General features: G+C 33.0%; 1 protein-coding gene across 1 annotated transcript in view; it reads left to right on the top strand.

Moving 5' to 3' along the window:
• Window positions 1-16,487, top strand: part of LEKR1 (leucine, glutamate and lysine rich 1) — a 141,508-nt gene that overhangs the window by 52,424 nt on the left and 72,597 nt on the right. The window contains exons 4-5 of the mRNA XM_090273190.1: window positions 738-913; window positions 6,360-6,545. Coding sequence (XP_090129316.1) covers window positions 738-913; window positions 6,360-6,545 — 362 coding nt within the window. The remainder of the gene's footprint in view (window positions 1-737; window positions 914-6,359; window positions 6,546-16,487) is intronic.

Below are 16,487 nucleotides of genomic sequence, written 5' to 3' on the forward strand. Positions count from 1 at the left end.
GAGAAACATCAATATGTGGTTGCATCTCACATGCCCCCAACTGGGTACCTGGCCCACAACCCAGGCATGTGCCCTGACTGGGAATCAAACCAATGACCCTTTGGTTCTCAGGCTGACACTCAGTCCACTGAGCCACACCAGCCAGGGCTCTTTGTCTCTTTTTAGGGCCTTTGTTTTGAAATCTGTTTTGTCTGATATAAGTATTGGTACCCCAGCTTTTTTTTTCATGTCTGTTTGCTTGGAATATTTTTTTCCACCCCTTCACTTTTGGTCTATGTAGATCTTTTGTTCGGAGGTGGGTCTTTTGTAGACAGCATATATGCAGATCATGTTTTATTATTCATTCAGCTACCCTATGTCTTTTGATTGGAGCATTTAACCCATTTACATTTATGGTTATTATTGATAGGTACTTAATCATTGCAATTTTTTGTTAAATTAACTTTTAAAAATTAATAGAAAAATATGTTTTAAATCGCTTTTTTTGTAGCTAAAATGATAACAGAATGGAAATGAGTTAGGATAACATATACCTTAGTCTCTGTGATATTTCCAGCTTATATCTGTCATCTCAGCAAAAGACAAGTATCACTTTTTCACTTTCCAAATGGTCTTCATTTAGATAATAGCTTATATGGTCACTCTAAAACATTTTTTCAAAGAAAACTTTTTTCAAAGAAATATTTGTTATTATGTTTGCTATTTTTTAAACATCCTGTTTTTTTACTACCTTACAGCCAAAAATTGATGAAACACAGATATTTCTGGAATAAGACTCTTTCATTACTGACTTTTACTAAAAGGGAGTTAACCAGTATTAAAAATGAAGTATATGATCATTTTCAAAGCTGGACTTCATTGAAAGAAGAAGTTTTTCTTCAAATTAAATCCATAAGTGAAACAGCCTTGACAGGTTTGTTACATACATATAGAACATAATTGTCTTTTTTCTTCGTAAATAGTACATCATAAGTAATAAAATAATGATATTTCATTGTATGTGATGGGATGTATGATTAACAGAAGAGATATACAGATGGCAAATAAGCACACAAAAATGTTTAACCTAATTATCTAATTAGGGAAATGCAAATTATAACCTAGTGGAATACTACTACACATATTTTAGAATGTCTAAAATTTTAATTGATTATGCCAAGTGTTAGCAAGGATTAGAGAAACTGGATCACTCAACATTGCTGGTAGGAATATAAAATGTGTGGTCATTCCAGAAAAATTTCCGTTAATATTGAATATGCACTTAGCACATGACCCATTAATTGTATCTTGGGCATTTATCCCAGATATATGAAGACCTATGTTCATACAAAAAACTGTACATAAATGTTCATGGCAGCTTTATTCATAATGGCCCAAAGTAGAAACAGCCCAAATTTCCTTCAATGGATGAAGGACAAACTGTGCTATATCTATACCATGGAATACTGTTTAATAATAAAAAGGAACAAGTTATTAATACATGCTCAATGGAACTATGCTCAGTGGAAAAAGCCAGTCTTAAGAAAATTATGTATTATATGAGTATTTATATAGCATTCTCAAAATAACAAAATTATAGAGATGGAGAACAGACTAGTGTTTGCCAGAGATTAAGGATGGTTTGGATAGGAGTAGGTATGGCTCTGAAAGGGTAGCAGGAAGCAACTTTGTGGTGATAGAACAGTCAGGTATTATTTTGATTGTGTTGGTAGTTGTAGGAAATTACACATCTGATAAAATTGCAAATTCACATACAAATGAGGGTGTGTATAACTGGTAAAATTTGAATCAGTTCTGTGGATTGTACTAAAATCAGTTTCCTAGTTTTGATAGTGTACAGTAGTTACACAACATGTCAACATAGGGAGAGCTGGAATGAAAGTGTCATGGGACTTCCTCTACATTTCTTTGCAACTTCTTATAAATCTATAACTATTTCAAAATAAAAAATGTTTTTAAAAATCTACATAGTGTTTTATGATTTCTTTTTATTAATTAAATTTAGTCTCAGGATTTTTTATATTTTGTAATAAAACTATATAAATGTATGTGAATTTATGATCACACACTCTTCGCAACATCGGTATATCTTGGCAATAAGGTTTACAAAGGTTTTCTAAAAACACAATTACCTAAAATAATTTTAAGTTCATTTGACTAAGCTAATAGGAATAAGAACAGAAAACATCTTATCAAGACAAATAAATTGGTTATGTGAGGTTAATCACTAATTGTACTTGCATTAGCTAGCAAATTATATAACACACTGTAAAAACTAAAAACACTACAAGCATGGCAATAAATTCTGCCAATATTACAAAAATTTTAAATAACAAATACTTTCTTTAAAAATACCAGCTTCTGTTTGTGATCTATATGGATATATCCTTATGTTGTGAATTGATTCTACATGGTGTAGTGCTTCAGTTGAAAAGCTGATGTAAAACAACACTTAAAACACTTTTATAAGAAGTAAACTACGAATTCCTCTATCCTCACACAATTGTTTTTGTTTTCCATTTTATCTTCTAGTCCTCCACATGTTCATCTATTTTTACATATTTAAAATTACAATGTAAATTTCAATATGTATCCTAAAATATACTGTTATTGGCTGAATTGGGTCCCCCTCAAATTCATATGTTGAAGTCCTAACTTCTAGTCTCTCACAATACAACTTTATTTGGAGTTAGGGTCCTTAAAGTAGTTATTAAATTTAAATGGTTGGGCTCTAATCCAATATGACTAGTGTCCTTGTAAGGAGAGGAACTTTGGAAACAGACACATGCAGAGAGAAGATGATGAAGAAGCCAGTGAGAAAATGGCTATCTATAAGCCAAGTAAAGAGACTTGGAACAGATCTGTCCCTATGGCCCTCAGAAGAAACCAGCCCAGCTGACACTGTGATCTCAGACTTCTAGCTTTCAGACCTGTGGGAAAATAAATTTCTGTTGGTTAAGCCACCAGAGTTAAGCAGCAGTCTGTGGTACTTCGTCACAGCAGCCCTAGCAAACTTATAAATATAGCAAACCCATACACATCCCATAACATTATTCAGATACTTCAAAAGATTTTCACATTAAAACTAATATATATTTTGAAATTAAAGTCCAAAACAGAAGCAACATTCCTAGAAAACGACATTGCTAAATATTTTCTTTCTGACAAAGTATGTTGGATATTGAATAGCAGATATGAGTGAAATATTTCCTTCTCTTTTAATGGGTGAATATCACTTTACCTAATCAGTATTTTTAAGTTTAAATGTTCATAGATTAGGTTTTCTTAAACTAGAGCATGCCTATTTCAATAAAAGAAATTTCCAAAAAAAATTTTACCAATGCAGAATATTTTAACAAGTGTAGAGTCATTTTGTTTTCACTCTCAAAATAGCTATTGCTGAATAGTTCTTGAACTTTTAAAATTCAAGTCCTTAATTAGGCTTAGAAATGCTGTTCACATTTTTTATAAAATTGCTGAAGTTAAAAATTAAATAGGCTTATTTATTTATCCTATTAAAGGTGTTTCCTTCTTTTGTATGTTTGTATTTACTGCCTTACCTAGTCTGACAAATAAGCTGGGGCTCAATATACTTGCCTCTGAAGTTAGGGGTGAGGTGAGGCAGGATCTTCAACTAGTGGTGGTACTAAAAACTACTTAGAAGCTTTGCTCAGAAATGCCTTTACTCCTTCAGTAGGTATTTATTGAGGTCCTGTTAAGTGTAGGAGCCGGAGTCCCTAAGGCGGTTTGACGTTGTAGTCAACACCGGCAACTCCTGCGGCGCACCTGAAGCCAAGCTGTATCGACTCCGTCTTTCCCTTGGACCCTTCAGCTGCGAAGAGAGGGGGTGTCTGCTGCATGGGCAACAGCAGACCCTCCATATCACCCTGCCCAGGCTCTGTAGCTTCAGCTACAGAGGACACTCCAGCGTCATCGCAAGATGTCGATTCAACACGGGAGGAGACAGATACCGTGTCACTCCCGAGTCGGACTGCACAGCCATTCTTGGCGGTGCAGATAGACTCTTGGGAAGCTACACCATAGTCCATAGTTAAGTGTAGGATATTGTGGTAGAAATTATGGAGGTAACAAAAAATGAATAGGATATTGCCTTTGACCTAAAATAGCATAACCCAATAGGAGAGCACATGTATGAATATAATAGAAATGCCATAAGTTGGTGTGAGTTCCAGGAAGATCAAGGTCACTTCCAAATCCGCCAGAAAAGATTTCCAGGCAGGTAGCATATGAGCTGTTGTTGGCCTAGAGTTTGAGGTTAGGAGGACCTTTCTTCATGGGTGGTGCTGAAATAGAGAAAGTGCAAGGTGGGAACAGTGGTCTCATGGAGATCATACTTTCTGAACCCCAAATTGGGATACATGACTGACAAGCATGAAATTGTGTCAATGATAAAGGTAAGATCAAGTATTTGACACCAGGATTACCACAGGGATATGTAGTTTGCCATGGGTGAGTTAATTTACCTCCCTTGAGTTTGCTCTTTTAATTCCATGTTAGAAACATTGAAGCTCCTGTTAGTTTTGAAATCTTGCTGTACTTTTCCATGTGTTAGAACATATTTGACAAGTGAATCTGTATTGCAGATTCGTACTCTTTCAATGTCAGATAGAAAGTCATGCTGACACAAATAATTATCTTCGAGACAGTCAGTCGTGTACACTAACAGTCAGCCTGCTAACCTAAGCAGTATGATTCTGACAAATGGTAGATAGGTGACAACATGTGCTCCTCTGCAGTGTCGTTCTGACTTAAACATAGATAGTTACAGTTACAGTATTGTACAGTTTATTCAGTCATAAAAAGCTACCTTTATGGCCACAAAAATACCCAAGAAGACTCTTTAAGTCTGAAGAGAAATTACACTGTTCTTTCTTTTTAAACCTTTATGTCCTACTGTGTTAGTTTTCCTCACACAAATGGGTACGTATCCCTAAGTTTTCAAAGCATATAGCTATTCTTAGGAAAAAATTTCTATGTAATTATTGGTATATGGTAGACCCAAATTTATTTGGCTCCTGTCCGTTTATTTCACCAGACTTTCTATTTCAGGCAGGAATTAAAAATGAAGAAGGTGCAAGACCCTTTGTGCTCATGACCTGGGTCTGTCTTACATGCCACTTTTTCTTCCGGGCAAATGTTTTTCTCCAGAGAAAGACATTTTGCTTTTCTCTCCTTGGACCAAGTTCTTGATTCTACTCAAATCCATACTTTAAGACATGCCCTCATCCTGTGCCCTGTTCTGGCACACTGCTCTACTTCTCAATGTCCTGGCCCTATTTCCCACCGTGTCTGTCCTACTGATCTCTATTTCTGGTCTTCACTGGCCCGCGTGGCTGCTATTTTTGCTGTAGAGGCTCTAAGACCAATAAACAAAGTCAACCTCCTTTAACATCTAATCTCATGCTACACCCTTCATGTGGCCTAGAAGGACCTAAGCAAGGAAAAGAATGAATGCCAAGTGAACTCTTTGGTCAAGCAGGCTGTCCAAGTTTTCACATATTCATTATTTCAATTAATTGTGGTTGTACAAATTTTTTGGTATTTTATTATTGTGTGTGTTTGTATATTTTAATACTGTGGTTTAAGGCAGCAGTGCTAAAAAGGCTGATGAAGGGAGAGCTTGATAATTACATTCTGAAGGATAACACGTTCCATGCATTTCTCATCAAGTTATATAAAATTAGTACATTTAACCTACATAACGCTGTGAAGGCATTTTTTATTAAACTTAATCTAAGTAGATAAAATAATAAATGATTCCTATGATGAAATTCTGGTGTCATTTTTGAGGGGACAGTATATTGTTAAAAACATTAAGATATATTAACTAATACTTTATGTCCATAAATTTATTAGTATTAGACTTTTATTCCTCTCCAACCCTATTATCTTTCTTCATAATTTATATAGATATATCCTAGTTATTCTCCTAGAAATGCCATCCAGCAAGCTCATGCTAGCATACTTAAATTTACTTTTCTGATTCATGTTACCAGAAAACAATTTAATTTCAGTACAAGCCAGAACATTACAGAGATATGTTATTCGTTTATGTGAGTACTTAAAAAGCAGGCCTAATTGCCATTTAATACAATTTAAAGGCTAAAAAAATACACTAAAAGATACCATGCATAGTTTAGCAATACAATTCTTTTTCTCATTTCTTTTGCAGAATAACCACCAAATTTAAATTTAACCTTTTGGTTTGGTGTCACTACACTCTCAGAAAAGTCATCTTAGCTTCAAACTATTAACTTTCTAAAAGAAAGTAATCATTTTTTGAAAATTGTTTTAATATGAGGTGTTATCTATTTGTAAACTTTGAATTTTCTTTACAGAAATAGAGATACTAAATAAAAGTTTGGCAGTGTCCCAGAGAAATAAGGTATGCCTTGAAGAGGAAATGAAAAATCTGAAGTTGTTGTCAGATGCAGCCATACTGAGGTCTCAGCAGATTCAGGCATCTAAACAACAGGAAGAAAACTTGCAAACCAGATGCCATGACTTGCAAAAAGAAGTACTAGGTAAAATAGATTTTTTGTGATTATTAGCAACTACCCATAATAAATGTCTACATTTTTATTTCTCTTAAAATCAAAACAAAAATCTTTTGATTATCGTGTGTTGCAAATATGCCTAATTATTAGTAACTATCAATAACTGTTTGTGATCAATGTTCATTATTATCCCTTCCTATTCTTCCATTTAGAGTGGTAAGACAAGTGGAGATATTAAAGATATTTTAAATACAGAATAAGATTTCAGGAAAACAAAGTGAAGTTTTCTTTAGTACATCATTATCCCAGTGGATTGGTGGTTTAGCGTACTGAAGGAAAAGATGGCATATGCTGTTTGTAAAGTGAATCCAAATTGTTAGGCACTCTCTCATTTTCCAAAATGAAAAGATTAAAACTGTGTCTTAGTCACCTTGTTTCTCTGTCCCTCTGAGAATAAATATCTTGGCAGTAAGCCTATGGAGTATGCATTTTTTCCTGAAGGCAGTATGGAATCACTGAAAATTGATAATCATGAAAATGATATAATAAAAGTAGTGCTTTAGCAAAATTAAGTCGTTTGCAATTAATGGGGGTGTTCCAATCATCAAGTGATTGGAGCCAGATACTACGAAAATATCTTTACATCCCCTAGACTAACCATAAAATACCAAAGTAGGGAAGGGAACTAATATTTTTAAGGACCTAATGTGTACTAGACATCATACTAACACTGTATATAAGTTATTTTTGTCAGTTCTTACAGTGATCATGGGAAGCAAGTATAAGCATCCCGTCTTAACAGAAGAAAGAATCAAGGCCCAAGAAAGGTACCATACCTGTTCCCACATAGTTGATAAATGGCAAAGAGTGAAAGAAAACCAAAGATCATGCTCATCTTTTTGACCTTCTCCACAGCCACAGTGGAAAGTTTAAGATAGAATCAGGGTTGAGAGGACTACTGCCCAGGACTAGGGAGGTGAACACCTGGCTGAGTAGAAGGGCGAGAAGGAAGTCAGAGAGGGCTCTGAACCTCTTTGCTTGGGAAGCTGTAAGTGCATACCTCAGACTAGGGAAATCTAAAGAGAAACTAGTATTGGAGGTTAAGATAAGGAGTTATCACTTGAGTCTGGAAGCAATATGAAACCAGTTACAAATTTTAAAATCACATATTAAAAAGTTTTCTCTTCTTTGAATTAGCTTTTCATATTTTGCCAATTTTCAGTTGCATTATTGGAATTTCCCCTGACAATTTTTAAGAGCAGTTTGTACAGTATAGTAATTATTTATCTTCTGTGTTAACTTTTTTCTTATGTATACTTTGTCATTGATTTTTATGGTAAATTTCACCATATCAAAGTTTTTAATTTTGGTATGATCAAATTACTATATTATATTGTTTATGGTTAGTCTTAGTTAAAACAGTCCCTTTTATTCCTAGATTGTACATTTAATCTTCTGGATTTTCTTTCATTTAAGTCATTAATACATATGGAATTTATTTTTTATATGGTCTGAGATATGGGGGTTCAGTTTTACTCTTTTAATATACATAACCAGAGTTGTATTAGTATAATGTATGTATTAAATAATTATGCTTTTTCCACTAAATAGAACTACTACCTGTCATATGTTAAAATTTTATGTATACTAGTACCTATTACCATGTTCTCTTTTATGTTCCATTTGAACTAATATCATATTCATTTGAATATAATGACTTAATGTCATATTCTGCTAGCTAGTTAAGTTTTTCCTCTCTCCAGTTTTCTTACTTTTAAAATATGCATTTAGAGATATACTTCTATTTGCACTTTATAATCATTTATTTACCTCTAATCCAAAGGCTCTAATATATACCAGTCTTTATACTGTTCTTATGTATTTACAGGCAGTTATTTTTCCACATACTTTAAGATAATTTTATTTATTTCCAATAGGGATTATAATTGGAATTGCATTGTATTTATATACTAACTTTTGGAGAATTGACATTTTTAGTGATATAAAATCTTGTTAATATTATAGAAGTCTTTTCATTGAAGTTTGTCATTCTTGTTAAAATGATGACTAGCATTTTGTACTAACTGTGAATGGATTATTTTCTCTTTCATTTTCTTGGTATTCATTAATAGGATAAAGAGAGAATATTGATTTTTGTATATTTATCTTATACCCATAAACTTTACAAAATTCTCATATTAATTCTAGTAGTCTTTTTATTAGTGTCTCTAGAATTTTCTAGTTATACAATTATATCACCAGCCTCCATTTCCTCCAAAAACGAGTTTATTCATTCTTTTCCAGTGTTTATATCTGTCATTTTCTTGTCTTGATCATATTTTAATTAAATTCATTTGAATCTCTGAGACTGTGTTAAACAATAATTGTGCCAGTGAGCCTCCATGTCTACTTCCTGATTTTAGTTAAAATAATTTGATGTTTTTCTGCTTGGAATTATATCCAATGTTTGGGTTTTAGTAAATAGCCATTATCTGTAATTAAATATTCTCCTTCTCTCCCAATTTTACTTGGGCATTTTATTAGAAATGCTTTTGAGTTTTGTTAAATGCCTTTTCAGCATCTATTGATATAATAGTATGTTTTATTCCTTTAACCAACTGGTAAAATGGATCAGTATTACTAAATTTTCTAGTAATGAAGCACTTTTGCTTTCATGAGATAAACCCTACATCATTCACTTTTTAATATATTATTTTCTACAGGGTTATATTTTATTTAGAAGCTTAGTATATATATTCATAAGTGAGGATGGTCTAAAGATTTTTCTTTATCAGGGAGAACTAATTTTATCAGGGTTTTATGTTAGAACTAAGTGAACCTCACCAATAAATAGGTTTCATGACATTGGATTATCTGTTTTTAAAAGTTAGATGAAACTTGACTGAACCCAGTATCATTGGGTAAAATTCAGTTATGAACTCATGATTCTAGTGCCTCTTTGAATGAGTTTATTTAAATTTTTGGATTTTCTGTGGTAAATTGACTATTTAAATTTTACATTCTTTTTAGATCATGTTAGGTTATTTATATTTTAACAAAAAATCATTTATTTTTTCTAAGATTTCAAATTTGTACCCATAATATGACATGTAATACTCTTATTTTTAAAATGGCTCCTGTATCTGTGGTTATACATGATTTCTGAATTTTAATCTTGTCTAATTTTATTATTATCTTTTATTATCTACCAGGCTTCCAAGGCCTTTATTTTTTGGTCTTTTCAAAGAACTAGCTTTTGTATTTTTTATGCTTTCTACTACTTTTATTTTCCATAACATTACTTTTCCCCTCTATATTTATTAATATCCTCTTTCTGGATTCCTTTGGGTTTTTATTTTTTAGATTTGTGAAAAGAATAATAAGTTCTTCTATTTCTTATGTTTTAAAATTTAATTTTAGAGGCATTTAAGGGTATAAATTTTTCTGAGTACACATTTATCTTATAGCTCTTAATGTAAATTATTCTCCTTTTCAATGTCATCTAGAAACTCTGTAATTTGTTTTTCTCCCCTCCTCCCTTTGGTAGAAGGATTATTTAGAGGTATACGTCTTAATTTCTAGAAAGTTAATTGTTTTGGCAGGGAGTTATTTTTTATTATTTATTTAACTTTGGGGTATTCTGATTAAATAATGTGACATGATGTTTCTTTGAATCTGTAAGATTTTTTATGTTGAATACAGGACAAGTTTTGCAAATATTTCTTAGAAATAAAAAATAAGATATAATTCTCAACTTGATGGATGTAATGGAATTTCGTCTGGGAGTAGCATTTTTAGGTTTTTTTTCTCTCAGTGGACTGTAGATGCTAATACTTTGACTTCTAGCTTTTAGTGTTGTAAATGATAAGTCTACTGCAGATCAGATTTTATTTTTCCTTTAAAGGTAATTCTTTTTTTTTTTCTAGAAGCTTGTTAGACTTGTTTATTTCTTGTTTTGTTTGTTCGGTCTTTTTTTATTAGATTTCATGAGCATTCAGTTGGATCACTCATAATCCTTGGTTTATGACATGTATGCACGGGCTATAACTTTATACTTGTATACAATGTTGAATAGAATGGTGATAGTTACATCCTTGTCTCACAATTTAACAAAAACATACTCTTAAATAACTTTGGGGTTTAAGCAGAAATTATAATGAATGTAAAATTTCTAGACCTGAATGATATTAAAAATGCCGTATAGCAAAACTTGTTCGGTGCAGCCAAAGTGATTCTTTGAGGGAGATATACAGTCTTACATATTTATATGAATGAAAGAATAAACTGAAAGAACATAGAAAAAGTATATCATAAAAATAAGAGCAACAATCAGTGACATAGAAAACAAAGCTTCAATAAAGAGCAACAACAACAAAAAAACACTGATGTTTTTAAATCAACAAAGTAGACAAACCTCTAGCAAGTTTGATCAAACAAAGAAGACACACATGAAAATAAAAGAAATGAAAAAATAGTAGTGACAACAAATAAAGAGTAAAAAGAAGTGGGTTTTGTCAACAACCTTATGCCAACAACTTTGACATGTTAGATGAAATGGGCATATTATTAGAAAAATATATCTATCAAGACTTACTCAAGAAAATTAAATGGCTTTATAACTCTAAAGAAATTGAAGCAATGCCTTCTCACAAAGAAAAGGCCAGATGGTTTTATAAGCAAGTTCTACCATCATTCAAGGAATAGAGGATCCTAATTTTATATAGCATTTTCTAAACAGCAGAAAATTGAGAAATATTTCTCAAATTAGTCTACAATGCCAAGATAACCCTGTTACCAAAATCAAAGTATTAAGAGAAAGAAATATTATATCTATATATTTATATTATGAATATTAATGTAATAATTTTCAACTGTATATTCGATATTTTTTAAAGTATTTTTTAAATTTTTATTGTATTTTTTCCCATTACTATATAGTCCCCTTATACTCCCTTACCCCGCACAGTCATCACACTGTTGTTCATGTCCATGAGGCCTTTCTCCTTTTTGCTCAGTCTCTTTACCCATTAACACCTCCTGCTTAGCTGTCAACCTGCTCTCAATTTATGAGTCTGTATTTTGCTTGTTAGTACAATTTGTTTATTAGATTCCACATGTGAGTGAAATCATATGGCATTTGTCTTTCTCTGAGTGGCTTATGTCACTTAGCATAAGGTTCTCCAGATCCATCCATTCTGTCACAAAGGGTAAAATTTTCTTCTTTTTTACAGCTGAGTAGTAATCCACTGTGTAAATGTCCCGCAGTTGTTTTATCCACTCATCTACTGATGGACACTTGGGCTGCTTCTGTATCTTGGCAGTTGTAAATGACACTGCAATGAACTTACATATTTATAAAATTAAGTAAGATTATATGTAAAATAAAACTCTGAATATGCCATACTATTTCTTTTAGACTTAGAAAAGAACAATTTTAGGACATTTGCTAAAATATGCATTTCACGCTAAAAAATAATTTTCCCCCAAATGTAATTTTCCCCAAATCAAAGATGATTATTATTGTCTCTCTTTTATTTCTTCCTTTTAGTCTGGCTTATAAGATAAGCAATTTTCTTGAGTATTTTCGTTTCTTAGAAGAACAGTAAAACATTAGAGAACATGGTATCTTATATTGCATATGACAGGTAGTCTTAAGTAATAACCTTTCCATATTTGAAAAGAAGTGATTTATGGGAGTAAACACAAGAAGATAAGAAAGAATAGACATTTTCACTAACTGGGAACACGCTCTGCACCAGTCTGTTGACTGGCAGTAAGAATTTTATCACTTTTCCTTCATCTGAACCACACACTAGCCTAATGTGCAAGCTTTTTTTTAAACCTTTGTCAAGCATAGAGAAGTATGCTGTGGTCACACAGCTGAGATTCAAACAGAGGTCTTTGTTAGGCCAAAGCCTTTGGTAGCTTATTAATCATCTCAGTCAATTCCAGAAAGGTACAGACACAAAAACACTGAACTCTTTTCCTTAAAGAGGGGTGGAGGGAAGGAGGGAGGGAGAGAGAGAAAAAGAGAGAGGAAGTGGGGTGTGCGGAGAGAGAGGGAGAGACAGACAGAAAGAGAGAGAGAGAATATGAGAATTTCCCTCCCTAACAAAAATAGTCTATTTGACTTAGCAAATCTTCTAGGAATTTAAGCTAGGGGCAGGGTTTTCCAAAATTGCCTTACCACAAAAACATCTGGGACTGTAGATATGTGTGTGTGTAGGGGGTGGTTATAAAGGGACCTATTGAAAATATACATTCTTGCACGTCAGTTCAGACATATTGAGTATCTCCAAGACTCTAAGACTCTGCGTTTAATATGTGCTCCAGGTGGTTCCTATGATGAGGCTAATTCACTAGTGTAAAATAATGAATAGGAAAAAGAATGTTTTCACTGTAACATAGTAAAGAATTAGAAATGGCTTAATTTTTAGAAAGTGGTGCACTATGAGGTTTTTTAGTTTCAAGTAGGAAAAACTGACTCTAATCAGCAAAGGAATTTATTGAAAAGGTATTATTTAGATATTTAAAATCTCTGAGAAGCTGGAAGAACCAGACTTAAAAAGTGCTTAGGAATCACGGCTTACATTTAAGTCTTTGATCCATTTTGAGTTTATTCTGGTGTATGGTGTAAGTTGGTGGTCTAGTTTCATTTTTTTGCATGTCCCTGTCCAGTTCTCCCAACACCATTTGTTGAAGAGGCTCTTTTCACTCCATTTGATGTTCTTTCCCCCTTTGTCAAATATTAGTTGACCATATGAACCTGGGTTTATTTCTGGGCTCTCTATTCTGTTCCATTGATCTATATGTCTGTTTTTATGCCAGTACCAGACTGTTTTGATTACCGTGGCCTTGTAGTATAGTTTGATATCAGGTATTGTGATTCCTCCTACTGTGTTCTTCTTCCTCAAAATTGCTGTGGCTATTCGGGCTCTTTTTTGGTTCCATATAAATTTTTGAAGTATTTGTTCTAGGTCTGTGAAATATGTTGCTGGTATTTTAATAGGGATTGCATTGAATCTATAAATTGCTTTGGGTAGTATGGACATTTTAATGATGTTGATTCTTCCCATCCATGAGCATGGTATATGCTTCCATTTATTTGTATCTTCTTTAATTTCTTTCTTCAATGTTATGTAGTTTTCTGAGTACAGGTCTTTTACCTCCTTGGTTAAGTTTATTCCTAGGTATTTTATTTTTCTTGTTGCTATGGTAAATTGAATTTTTCTTTCAGTTTCTATCTCTGAGTTTTTATTGTTGGTGTATAAAAATGCCTTTGATTTCTTAATATTGACTTTGTATCCTGCTATTCCCCTCCACACCCCCACTCTTATTAGGGATTTCTGGACCCAAGGGTAGGTAGGACGACGACCATGTCCAGCTTGAAGCAGCTAGAGGAGCTTGAGACCTTCGCCCATTGTCCTTTACAAGATTACAAAGGGTCTTAATATCTGAGAGGGAGGGATAGTTATTTTTTACAAACCATGGGTATGGACTTGGGGGGGGATGCTGGGGGAGGGAGATACTGGGTGGAGGGGAGTAAAGGGGAAAAAATTGGAACTACTGTAACAGCATAATCAATAAAATATATTTAAAAAAAAAAAAAAAAAGTGCTTAGGAACCCAGTGAGGCTAGGGTCACAGCCAAAATCATGCCCCAAGAACCATCTGGTGCGGATGCAGCTGCTGTGTCCCTAAAACACCGGACACCCTACCTGATCCCTCACCTCCTCCTCTGGTCCTGAACACTGGTTCGTCTCAGAATGGATTCTCTACTGCTTCTGCTGCTTGGTGCCAATTGTTTTCTCGTTAGAGCTTGGGGAAAATATTTTTTAAATAGTCTGGAACGTAAGAACCATGTTTGACCACCTAGCCCTAGCATATTTAGAATATGTTACTATGGGAGTGTGTTGCAGCTGTAAAAATGGCAATGTTTATTTTTAGAACAGAATAGCAAATTCCGAAGTAGAATCAAACTTTAATATATTACCATTAACAAATGGAAAAAGCAAAATTATGTTATAAGTGGTACAGGGGTAACTAAAACAAAATAAACCAAATACACCAAAATAAGCCTCTAATTATGTAAGAAAAAATAACAGGAAAAACTAGCACCAGAAAAAGATACAGAACTTCTAATCATAGAGGGATAAAGCAGAATTTTAAAGATCTCAAAGGGTAAGATTGATAGGTTTTACCTCTAAAAAATGTTGAAACCATGACTTCAAAAACTGCCAAACGACCTAATAATAGAAGATGGACAGAATATATTTGAATCATCATACAAAGGGCTACTTCACATACCATATAAAGAATTTATTCAACTGTGTAAGAAGGCTCCAAGACCTCAAGCAGGCAAATGGTTGAAAGGGAGAAACAGACAATAAACATAGAAAATATAATAAACAAGCACAAAATGCTTAATTACTAATAGCTAAATAAACAAAACATTTACCTCCTTTCAAATTAGTACAATGACTTTAATAATATAGTTTCCTTTTATTTGGTGATAAAAATTATTGTATTTTTCTAACGCATAGAAATGTTTGTGATAAAGTAATCCTCTTGAAAATTTAAGCTTAGGAAACTACAGAAAAAGAAAGTTTTATACAAAGATCATATTTTTAACAGTGATTGGTTAAAAATTATTTATCTCTATCATAATGAAATGGGTAATAAATTATCAAATACCATCACCTGGAACACTATTCAGACTTTGTAAATGAGTGGAAAAAATGCTATGATTATATTACATAGTAAAGAACCCCACAAAATTTTATATATATATATATATATATATATATATATATTATAATTACAAGTAACTCAAAATAGGTATATTTGTGAATAGAAACTAGAAGGGAGCATGAAGATATGAAAATATACTTTAGGGTGATGAAAATATGAGGTTTTTTTCCTGTTTTAATTTTTTTTCTAATGTTATTTTTAACAATAAATAAACTTTCTTTAAAAAACTATACACATTTTCAAGATTTAGCTCACAGTTTACCTCCTACAAAAAACAAACAAATAAACAAACAAATGAACAAAACCATCACTGAAACAATGTAGTACTAATTAGCCACAGTTTTTATACTCAAGGCCTCACCTTGGGTAAGTGCAGCCTATACTTCACTTAGAGACCAGGTAGTTCTAGATGTAACACAGGCTCCTCTAAAGGACGGTGTAATTGCAGAGCAAAGTGGCATGTAACTTCAAAACTGAATTCGAGGTTCACTTTTGCTGCTGGTGTTGCATAGATTCGCTCTGTGGATAACACCCGAACTATGTTAACAAAGAAACCATTTTTAAAGATTAGTGTCTGGGAACTTTTGGTCTCCAATCCTCCTTCATCTCATACTGTCTGTAAGCAATCAACCTTAGACAGCCTTCTCTGAGTCTTCTCCAGCTGCCTTACAAAATGTTAAACTTCCAGTTGGGTGATTTTACCTGTTCCCATTTCTTCTATTCTTGGAAATAAAACAGCTGTGGTCTAAAGGGATCTTTTTTCTCCCTCAGAAAATAAATAAGTAAAGGTTATATATTGCATCTCTCCCGGTTGAAACCATTTAAAATTGGTAGATCAGTAGTCCCCGTCCCCCTATTCACGATTTCACTTTCTGCAGTTTCAGTTAACCATGGTAAACTGAAATAGAAAATATTTACAAATTTTTCATTTACAGTTTACATTCAACATTATTTTGTATTAATTTCAGGTGCATATATCCCTTTGAGTTAGTGTTTTCATTTTTTTGTATAATATTTAGAAGTAATATTGATAGATCATATGGTAGTTCTTTTTAAAAATTTTTGAGGAGCCTCCATACTGTTTTCCGTAGTATCTACACCAATTTACAATTCCCGTTAATAGTACACAAGGGTTTCTTTTACTCTACATCCTCTCCAACACTCATTTTTGGTCTTTTTGACAATAGCCATTCTAACATGTATGATGTACTATATCTCA

The sequence above is a fragment of the Furipterus horrens genome, unplaced genomic scaffold (genome assembly GCF_987537825.1).
Source record: "Furipterus horrens unplaced genomic scaffold, mFurHor1.1.pri manual_scaffold_1, whole genome shotgun sequence".
NCBI lineage: Eukaryota > Metazoa > Chordata > Mammalia > Chiroptera > Furipteridae > Furipterus > Furipterus horrens.